Source organism: Echinops telfairi, unplaced genomic scaffold (genome assembly GCF_000313985.2).
Source record: "Echinops telfairi isolate 266 unplaced genomic scaffold, ASM31398v2 ScPeMD7_2010;HRSCAF=2546, whole genome shotgun sequence".
NCBI lineage: Eukaryota > Metazoa > Chordata > Mammalia > Afrosoricida > Tenrecidae > Echinops > Echinops telfairi.
In genome coordinates this window covers 19,346,912-19,356,729 of record NW_022105908.1, presented here as the reverse complement: position 1 = coordinate 19,356,729, position 9,818 = coordinate 19,346,912, and the positions used below count along the sequence as shown (strand labels likewise).

The following is a 9,818-nucleotide window of genomic DNA, read 5'->3' as shown; positions in this document are numbered from 1 at the left end:
ACGCCCCTGCCCCTTTGCCCCTCAGGGAGTCCTTCGCCCTCCCTTCTTTGTACTCACCGAGCCGGTGGCGAAGTCCCTGCCCACACGATCCAACAGCTGCTTGGGGCTCTCACCACACGTGCCCACCAGTGTGACTGAAATGTTGTCCAGAGTGCCCGCTTTCAGGTAGGGGCCAGTGGTCACACACACCCGGTACAGGGCCATGGCTGGAGGGAGGGAGAAAGAGCTAGGGTGAGCTTAGAGAAGGTGAGCGGGCTGGGAACACAGTGGGCCCCGAGAAAAAGCCAAGCTCTCGTGGGGACGTTCTTCGGAGCTCTCTCTCCTGGAAGCTCCTGGGCCTCTGCCCTCGCTCCCTGCCCACTGCCTGGCTCCTCCCCCCCGCCCACAAGCTTGTGCCCCAATACTTCGAGTGCCTGTGACACAGCCGTCCCTCTGGCTGGCACAACAGGGCTAGCCCAGATGGATATCAGATACCTGGGTCCCACTGAGGAGGGAGGGACCAGATCTGGAGACGGACGCAGGTGACGCCCGGAATACTGCCTGCTCCCAGGCTAGCCAACGGGTGCCCTGGGAGCGTCCCCCTACCCTTCCACTTCCCAATCGCCCCCAAAGTTTTGCCTCCAAGTTCCCAGCCAGAATGAGTCCAGGGCCCTCGCATTCCTACTTGTGAATCACCCAGGTGACTCATGGTCCAGGTGAGCCCCACGCAGGTGAGCTGCACACGCATCCCCGCACAGAGCAGGGAGCCCGGGACAGCTCCGGGCCACCCCTGCCCAGCACTCTCCAGACCTGTGCGCGACCCTCGGGGTCCCCAGCCTTTGCCGTGTCCGATTATAGTGTCTGTCTCCCCGCTCTGTAGGGCTGAGGAGCGGATCTGAGCGGGGTCCGACAGCGAGTCGTCCCGAGGCGCCCAGGTGAATATTCTGCCCGCCCCAGGACTGTTCTGGGCCTGCAGGAAGGTGTGCGCGGGGCCGGGCATCTCGGTTGTGGACTTGGCGGGACCAGCCGGCAGCCGGCAGCGGCGCGGGGCGGCCACTCACAGTACCGCAGCTCCCGGGCTCCGCTCCGCGCCGGCTCGGCGCTCGTGTGCCCGCGGATCTCGGGCTTGGAAGCAGCACTTCCGAGCAATCTAACTCGCTGGTTTCTTCCCTATCTGGTGGGAATGAATCTCTTGCACAGAAATCGGCGGTCGCCTCTTGGTGTCGGAAACCCCACGCAGATAAAACTCTTATAGGAATTAAAGCACACAGAGAGCAAGGGCCCGGATAGCTCAGTCGGTAGAGCATCAGACTTTTAATCTGAGGGTCCAGGGTTCAAGTCCCTGTTCGGGCGTTCGGTTTTTTGATACAACTAACCTACTGTATTTGCAATTTTGTAATGAAGGAGGGAAAGACGAAAAGAAGTATTACTTGATGTTTAAATTAAGTTGCATTAAATGCGGCAGAATTTATTTTTGAGCAGGTGGAACGAATTGACAGAAGAAAATTCTCAAGAGCAGCGCCCTTAGGAACCATACGTGCCAATTTTAATCTTGTAGTCACCACATTTAAAAGAACGAAAAGATAGGCGAAATTAATTGGAATAATATATTTTATTTAACCAAAATGTTAGCAACAATCAGTTTTCTAAAAATGATTAGAAATTGTTTAGTCCTTTTCTCCATACGAAGTCGTCTAAATGCGGGTGTATTTCACACTCAAGCACATGTGTGGTGCTGAAAAATCACATGAAGTTAGTACCCACTGTTCTGAATATTTCATTTTTCCCCGTGACGCAAGATTAGGCGACACGCCTAATAGGAAATGCCATAATGTATGCAGTTACGGACACCATGGAGACCAGCTAGGTTCCATGGTGTAATGGTTAGCACTCTGGACTCTGAATCCAGCGATCCGAGTTCAAATCTCGGTGGAACCTTACCTTTTCCTCGCCTGAGAACTCAAAACACAAGTTAGTGTTTTGAATAAAATGATCTGGAAAAAACTAGAAATCTATTCTTCGTGTTTTAAATAAAATGATCTGGAAAAAACTAGAAATCTATTCTTCGAGCTTTACCAAACGGGCAATTGAAATTTCTAGCACTCCGTGAACTCAATACATTGCAAAGTGTTTAAATGTAGGACAACTTGTGCTAATTTACAAAAAATAGAAGGTTGTTTTGAGAATGGTATTTACTTAGGGTTCATTTATAAAAAGTAGCAATTATCAAAGCAGTCTCCACTATGGAGACAGGCCTAGGGTAACTGGTAGATCAGAGAGTAGAGGAAGGTGCTGTCTGTACCAGTGAGTGCCCTCAGAATGAGAGAAATGACCAGGAAACGTTTGCAGAGTGGAAGACACCTGCATGGACTCGATTAAAAAAATGGTACCAAAATTCGGATCTGGCAGCGGTGGGATTCGAACCCACGCCTCCGAAGAGACTGGAGCCTAAATCCAGCGCCTTAGACCGCTCGGCCACGCTACCTGCGTGGAGAGATAATATTCCCTTTGTCCTCCTAAGAGACTAGGATGGAGTGGTGGGGTGAAGAATTATAAAATCAGCAAATTTTCTTTTTCCTGTATTTTTCAAACCTAGAATAGGGAGCCGTTGTAAAATTCCTAATCTTACAGCAATAGACAAAGAAATATCCAAACCAGAAAGGAACCAGAACACTCAGAATGTACCAAAAACAACAGTTTATTTTAGCGGGCAAAGCCCTATCTGGGAGTGGGATTCTCCTAGGCAACCAGAGCGCCACGCTAGCTCCCTCACACTCCGCTGCTCTTTTTCCCTGGCTCTTCCATTCCTGCGCTTCCGAATGAACACCTGGCTCACTGTTTTGCGCTAGCTACCCGGCCTGGGCGGGCCTAAGGTGTCTACACCTTGTGCTAAACTCGTCCAAACCACGCGTTCCTGGTACGCCCCACCCAATTCCCTTCCACACGCCCTCTTCACCCTGCCCCTTCCTAGTCTACTTCCCGTAAGGCATAAAACGGCGCGGCAAGCCAGCAGGCTCTGTGGCGCAATGGATAGCGCATTGGACTTCTAGTGAGCAAGAGAGCAATTCAAAGGTTGTGGGTTCGAATCCCACCAGAGTCGGTTTTAGTTTCCTTCGATTTTTACCTGGTTTTCTCTTAAAAACTCCCCTCTCTTCTCCTGCTGCCCTATCTCAGCGTTTTCCACTAGGTGTTAGTTACCACCACAGTCTCCGCTCTGCTCTCTTCTTTACTTACCTGTCTGCCCGGGGCTTGGGCCACGAAGAGCGGGACTGAGGATGGGGGACAGAAAGGGAGGGAGTGGGTGTTGTCGCCGAGATAAAGGCAGGCCCCTGGCTTGGGGACACACCGGGATTTAATAACCATTTTATTCCATGCACTAGGGACTAACGAAAGGGCTGGGACTGGGCTGGGGGTCCGAGAGGGTACATCCTAGACAGAGGGGGCAGGGAAGGCAGAGCAGAGGGACAGGGGGACAGGAACCAGGGGAATATATATTTATATAGATACTCTAATATAGACCACAATCTCACCCACGCGCTGTGCCCGCGCGCCCCGCTGCCCTCCCCAACACCTCCTCGCCGGGACAACCGGCTCCCTCTGCTGCCCTCGGGATGGAGTCTCTATCCCACCCCTACCCGCGCCCCTACTCCCCCAAGCTCAAGGCCAAGGTCTCCAGAAAGCCGGCGGCGGGAGCGGCGGGGCCTTGGGCGCCCCGTCTTGTCTGTGAGGCGGAGGTGGCGGCGGCAGCAGTCCGGTGAGAGGCGCCAGCATGCCGGGGTCCCTGGCGCGCGGGGAGCAGGGGGACGGGGACCAGGCGCAGCGCGGACTAGGGGGACCCTGGTGCGCTGGGAGGCGCTGGTGCAGCGCGGGGCCGGGCGGCGGGGCGGCGGGGTCCAGCGGGGCAGGAGGTGCCCTCGGATCCACGGGCTCCGGCCGGGGCGGCTTGGGGCGCAGGTAACCGTGCAGCGCGGAGAAGAGCTGGGCCCGGGCGGCCGGGCTGGCGTCGTGCGCGAAGGCCGCCAGGCGGAGCAGGCACTCGCGGAAGCCGGACAGGTAGCAGCTGGCGAGCGCCTCGGCGTCCTGGGCTGGGGGCCGCGGGTACCCTGGAGCCGCAGCGAAGGTAGAGGCCCGGCGGGCAAGGCGGGGGCCCAGCAGGAGGGGAGAGAAGGGGAGGGGCGCGAAGATACCGAGGCCGGACAGACGCACAGAGGCAGAGGTCCAGACAGAGGGAGAAGAAGAGGGAGACAGAGACAGACACGCGTGGGTGTCATTAACCTGCCTCAGAGCCCAGCCTGCCGCTACCCAAGCCACCGTCCCCCGGGGAATCCTCCCCCAAGTCCCCGATCCTAGAGTTCCGGAGACCCCCCCGCCCCCCGCCGCTGCCCCACCCCCGCGCTGTACCCAGGGGCTCCACCCGGCTGCGCTCCCGCAAGTAGCCCACGGCGAACTCCAAAATCTCCGCCTTCTCCAGCTTCGGGTTCCGGAGGTTCTACAGACGGGAGGGGAGGGTACAGAGACAGAGAGGGGTGGGGAAAGAGGGGAAGTGGCAGGGGGAAGAAGGGAGGGGCGGATGGGGGCGCTCGGGGTGCCCCGATCGCGTTTACGCGCCGCCTGCCGAGTGAGCGCGCCACCGAATGCGGAGCGGAGATGACCACCAATGGCCCGGCCCTCCCGGAGACGAAACTGACCAGGGGGTGCCGCCAACCCACGGAGCAGGGGTGAGGAGGTGAAACGGCGAGCCCAGGGAGAGAGAGACCTTGGCTAACCCCGCCGGACTGAAGCGGAGCGCGCTGGGGTGGGGAGAGCAGAGGGGGGAATTCCAGCGCAAACTGACCCGGGCGTAAAACTTCCAGGCAACGCAGTTGGCGTCCTGAGAGTGAGATGGGTCTGGAATGGGATTCCAAGGGTGGGACTCGGGCCGGGTTGCCCGGGGACCAGGGCCACCAAATCTGGTATCTGCCCCCCACCCGGGAGAAGCCCTGAAACCCGAGAACCCGATGCTGGAGGGTCCCGGGCCTGCGGAGGAACTGACCTGGTCCCGGGTCCGCTCCAGCAGTAGGAGCCTCAGCTCTTCCAGGCTGCGGTTGATGCGGTCCCGGCGCCGCTTCTCCACCAGCGGCTTTAGCATCTGGGACCAAAAGAGCGGGCCACGGGACCAAGGCTCAGCGCAGACCCACGGCGTCGGGCGGGATTTCCCACCTCCGGAGCACCCCGCCCCCACCCCATTCCCAAGACCCGGTGAGCCTGGGGCCGGGCGCACGGCTCCGGTCAGCTGCTGTGCCCAGCGCCCCTAAGGCCAGTTTCTGTGGTTCGCCTTGTCTCTCTGGGGTCACCAGCTTTCTCCTCTCTCAGCCTCATCCTCCTCCTCCCCTCCGAGTCTCTCCTGCTCCTGCTTCTCTCTACGTCTCCGTTCCGTCCAGTCTCTCTGTGTGTCTCTGGAAGACCCGCTCTGTACCCGGGCTCGTGCGCTACACGGCGCATGACGCAGAGCTGGCGCCCGGGAGCGCTAGGAGCAGAGGTTCAGTGCAGCGCGGTCGCTCCCCACCTGGTTCCTAGCGGGTCTGTCAGCGGTCAGCCTTCTCCACAGACCGTCCTCAACGCTCGGACTCACTGCCCGCAGGGAGCTTACTCTTCGCTGACTACCTTCCTCCTCTTGATGGTTTTTCTCCAACTCCGGGGCCCCATTCCACTCCCTCCAGGCCGCGAGGTGTCGACCCCCTGCTAATCAAGTCCTCAGACCTGCTCCAGCGTGTCCCCTTCCTTATTCCTCCCCTGTCCACCTGGCACCCGGGTGTCCCCAGCCTCCTCCCAGAACCAAAGTCTCTGGCCACCGATCTCCAAACCGGTTCCGGGACCTCTTCTCCCTCCGCTCCCGCGCCTCACCTTGGGGCCGTCCCTGTTTTCAGCTCGCTCCCGGGTGACCATCGCTCCTCCGAACCCAGGTATAGACCGGGTCCCCGCTCGCGCTGCGTCTTATATCCCCTAGGCTCGCGGGGTCTGGGGAGTAGGACCTCAGCCCCGCCCCTCGGCACCCGCAACCCTCTGGAGGGGCTGCGGCACGAGTCTCTCGGAAAAGGGAGGAGTGAAAGGGGGGAGGGGAACGAGGAGAACTGGCCCCCAACAGGGCCTGGGAGTGTGGGAATTGGGGGTTGAATGGGACACCGGCTGGTTTAAAGACCTTAAGGCTGTATAAGGCGGGACCCAACTAAAGGCCATTAGGGGGGAGAGGAAGGAAGTGGTTTGAGGGACACAAGCTAGGGAGGGTCATCCAATAAGCAGGCAAGGTAAACGTGGTGGATTTCCTCTTATTTCTGCAGTAATTTATAGTGGACAACAGCACAAGGTTTACACCACAAGTTAAACCTGGGCTCGCCTTGCTCACTGAGGACTCCGCCCCATTCTGGAATTGTGAATTTGAAGAGGCTTTGATTCCGTGGGGTTGAGTTGGGAGAGAGAAATGCTAGTCACACAAGACGCAGAATGTTGGATGTGGTGATGGTGGGGGTGGGGATAACTAAAATTATTAGCTACAGATGAGCAGATACGCACAAGTAAACCTGTGCTTAGTGGATAATCCGACACTGGGCAGAAGGCAACCATGCAGGGAAGCGACCCATTCCAGAGTCTGAGCTCCTCCCAAATCTTAGCTTTCCAGAGGGAATCACTGTCCCTCCACTCATATGGAAACCAAAATTAGCATCCCCAAATCCACTTCCTGGAGGGGTCACACTGAGGTCCCTTGAGAGGCCAAACTTGTCCTTGAAGGAGCTAGTGGAAAAGGCCACGTGTCAAGGAGTTACTCGAAGCAGGTGCTCAGGAGGAAATAGGATTTCCCTGAGGGTTAGCTGTACCTCAGTCGAAGGAAATTTCAAGCAAGAGAGAAGGTCTTGAAGGGTGAGTAGTTGAAGTATTCCTTCCTCACTTACGAATATTTGGCTCAGAACTAATTCTAGGAGATTCAGAACCACGTGGCTGTCAGGTCCCTTCACACAAACGTGGGGTTGATTCTTATTTCTTGGGAGGCCCTCACGGCCACAAAGGCGCAGAAAGTAGACAGTTTCCCCAAAGAGGCAAGAAAGTGCCCAGCATCCCAGAGGAAGAACATCATCCTTCTGCAGAATGAGGCGTGAGAACGCGAGAAGATAGATCAGAGTTTTAATGGGACAGCAAGAGTGCTGGGGAAAGAGCCCGGGAGATGAGGTTACAGACTGAGAGAGAAATTCACTGGCGCAGCCCTTGCAACACTCCTCTAAAGGGCCTGTCTAGTCAAAGCCAGAGGTCATAGGAGCCCGGATCTTGGGGAAGGGGCTCCCATTTGGAATCAAGGACTCCGGCACCCCCCCTACTTCAGCCAAATGGGAACGCAGATGTGTGGCCACCACAGGCCCCGCGGCCCCCCTCCTTGGGAACCTGAGCTCGGGCTGAGTTTTTCTCACCTGCACGCGAGGCTTGGGGCCCCGAGCTGTTCGCACCTGGGTGTGGGGCCGCCCCTGGCCATATGGGGTGGCTTTATGGCCCAGTGGCCGGATCCTGGAAGGAGGAAGGATAGCCCGGTGCTCCTCCCACGCCAACTGGAAGGCCACTGCTAGCAGGGTCGCTTGCCTATCCTGTTCTGCCGGACCACGACCGCCGCACCTTTCTCACTGGTCTGGGGAAAGTGAGCGCGGGCTGCTCCCTCTTCCCAGGTAGCTTAATGGTACCATTCTTGCCCACTACTGTAAGATGCCAGGGTTCGACTCCCGAGTAATATGAACTCTTGGCATACTTTGCCCCCACCAATACATTGGGTGACGTTCTAATTGGCGTTCTTGGTTAACATTTCTACCAAATACTAATATTTGCTTTTGACTCCAGCGCAGAATTTGAGGCTTGCAATCATTCCCTGATTCCGGACGTCCTCACACTCCCCTCCTTCCCGTCTTGGGGGTCCTGCTGTTGTCTTGACATCCCTCCCTTACCCCATCCTCACCCGGGCCCCGCACCTCCACAGGCGTGACCCTGAGAAAGAAGTAGGCGTTGGGGTCCCTGCCCCGGGGGGCCTTGGGGCCCTGGCTGGGGGGTGGGGCGGAGGGAGGAAGTGGAGCGGGATCTCCCCAGTGTCTCTCTGCATTGTCTGCCCTCTCTCACTCGCGCTTTGCGTCTCTCTGTCTCTTTTGGCCTCGCCACCTTTCTGCGTCCCGGGGTGCCTATGGCCGTCCTATCTCCGGATCTCATCGCAGCTTCTCTTCGACGCTGCATCTCCCAGAATCCCCGTCTCCGGTCTCTCGCCATCTCTCCAGATCTCTGGCGACCCCAGGACCTCTCTGCGCTCCCACGTTCCGGGCGACCCCTGGGAAGCTCGCTCACACCTCCGGGACCCCGGCACCTCCGCGCGCCGCCCCTTCCCGGCGCTTTGATGGCGCACGCGTCGGGCCCGCGGGCGGTCCGTCGCACGGGCCAGCTGGGGCGGCCACTTGTGAGCGAGGGCGGGGCAGACCCGGGCCCCCGGGCGCGCGGCGCGGGCCTCCCTCCGCGCCCCTCCTCCGGGCGGCCCCGGCCCGCGGCCTCGCCTCGGACCCGGCCTCCAGGGCGCCCAGAACTGGCCCTGGAGCTCAGCTTTCCGTTCAGCCCACGTGTCTCATCTGGGCTGGCCCCGAGAGTCTCTCCCAGTGACTGGGAATTCTCTTTTCCCAACTCTAAACCATGGCAGTGCCCCGCCCCATGCCCCCCCCAAATAAAAAAGAACTGAACAATGTGGACATGTCTGTGTCTGCCTCTGCAGGCTCCATATCTGTGCATGGACTTCTGCATGCCCACTGTTGTTAGGCCTCTGGGCTACAGTGGGCCCCTGTTCTGCTGAAACTTACTTTAATTTATCCTGGGGGAGACCGAGCACAACTCAGTAAGCAGAAAGGATCGTTTCAGATGATTATAAGGCTCGGATCAAAGCAAACTCACTGTCATCGGCTCAATTCCGGCTCACAGAGACCCTACAGAAAACTCTGACTCGCAGGGACCCATAGCGACGCTATAGGACAGGGGAGAGCTGCCCCTGTGGGTTTCCTAGACTGTCTTTGCAAGAGTAGAAAGCTTGACCTTCTTCCACAAAGCAGCCAGTGGCTTTGAATGGCCATACTTGTGGTTAGCAGCCCAACCCCGGAAGAGAAAACGACATGACATTGACCAGGCCATGAGTTCAGAAAGAAGCGCTACTTGTTTCTTCCCGGTGGTCGGAAAGGGTTTCTACAAGGAGGTGCTATCGGAGCCCAACTTTAAGGACGAGAGGTCAGCCCTAAGGACGTAAACCCAAACCAAAAGCAAACTCACTGCCACCGCGGTGATGCCGACCCATAGCGACCCCATCAGATAGGGTGGAAGGGCCCCTGTGAGTTTCTGAGAATCTCAACTCTTTACTGGAGTAGAAAGTCTTGCCTTGCTCCTGCAGATCGGCCCCTGGTTTCAAACTGCAGACCTTGCAGTTAGCAGCCCAACATGTAAGCAGCGAAGGAGTGGCCCAGGCAAAAGGAGTAGGATGCACAAAGGCACTCCAGTGTCCCTAGGGACTTAGGAAGGTGGTGGAGATGAGGTGGGTGATGCTCCACCACATGGGTCTTGCAGGCTGCAGAAGTCTGTATCTTAGTCCAAGTGTGCGTGACCCCCGTGGGAAGTTCTGATCAGAAACATTATGTTCTGATACGAATTCTACCTTGCAAGTCTGGCTAGACTAGAGGATGTACAGTGGTACAGATAGGAACTGGAAACACAGGGAATCCAGGGCAGATGAGCCCTACAGGACCAGTGGTGTGAGTGGCGATACTGGGAGGGTAGAGGGAGAGTGGGTTGGAAAGAGGGAACCGATT

At 57.7% G+C, this 9,818-nt stretch overlaps 2 protein-coding genes and 4 non-coding genes across 8 annotated transcripts in view; 3 read left to right on the top strand and 3 right to left on the bottom strand.

Annotated features, from left to right (window-relative positions):
- Positions 1–204, bottom strand: part of LOC101660496 (hydroperoxide isomerase ALOXE3) — a 25,363-nt gene extending 25,159 nt beyond the window's left edge. For both annotated transcript variants that reach the window (XM_004712925.2, XM_030886471.2), the window contains exon 1: positions 58–204. In XM_004712925.2, the coding sequence (XP_004712982.1) occupies positions 58–204 (147 nt within the window). The remainder of the gene's footprint in view (positions 1–57) is intronic.
- Positions 205–1,259: 1,055 nt separating this feature from the next.
- TRNAK-UUU lies at positions 1,260–1,332 on the top strand. Its single transcript has one exon. It is a non-coding gene; the product is annotated as a tRNA-Lys (tRNA).
- Positions 1,333–1,845: 513 nt separating this feature from the next.
- TRNAQ-CUG lies at positions 1,846–1,917 on the top strand. Its single transcript has one exon. It is a non-coding gene; the product is annotated as a tRNA-Gln (tRNA).
- Positions 1,918–2,382: 465 nt separating this feature from the next.
- Positions 2,383–2,464, bottom strand: TRNAL-UAG. Its single transcript has one exon. It is a non-coding gene; the product is annotated as a tRNA-Leu (tRNA).
- Positions 2,465–2,991: 527 nt separating this feature from the next.
- TRNAR-UCU lies at positions 2,992–3,079 on the top strand. Its single transcript is given in 2 exon segments — positions 2,992–3,028; positions 3,044–3,079. It is a non-coding gene; the product is annotated as a tRNA-Arg (tRNA).
- Positions 3,080–3,636: 557 nt separating this feature from the next.
- HES7 (hes family bHLH transcription factor 7) lies at positions 3,637–5,904 on the bottom strand. 2 transcript variants are annotated; one of them, XM_004712926.1, is made up of 4 exons: positions 5,863–5,904; positions 5,012–5,107; positions 4,381–4,468; positions 3,637–4,082 (listed from the first exon to the last, which is right to left on the bottom strand). In XM_004712926.1, the coding sequence occupies exons 1-4, from the start codon at positions 5,902–5,904 to the stop codon at positions 3,637–3,639; spliced, it is 672 nt and encodes a 223-aa protein (XP_004712983.1). The 2 variants fall into 2 exon arrangements, with proteins under 2 accessions (XP_004712983.1, XP_004712984.1); XM_004712927.1 differs by having other exon boundaries at positions 3,637–4,100; positions 4,384–4,468.
- Between the last annotated feature and the right edge of the window lie 3,914 nt (positions 5,905–9,818).

Bases quoted from the DNA above. Each gene is read 5' to 3' on its own strand.
- HES7 (XM_004712927.1), bottom strand. From the start codon at position 5,904: ATGGTCACCCGGGAGCGAGCTGAAAACAGGGACGGCCCCAAG. The intron at 5,108-5,862 runs GTGAGGCGCGGG...TTTTGGTCCCAG, and splicing joins AAAACAGGGACGGCCCCAAG to ATGCTAAAGCCGCTGGTGGA. The intron at 4,101-4,383 runs TGGGTACAGCGC...GCCGGGCCTCTA, and splicing joins GCGCAGCCGGGTGGAGCCCC to CCTTCGCTGCGGCTCCAGGG.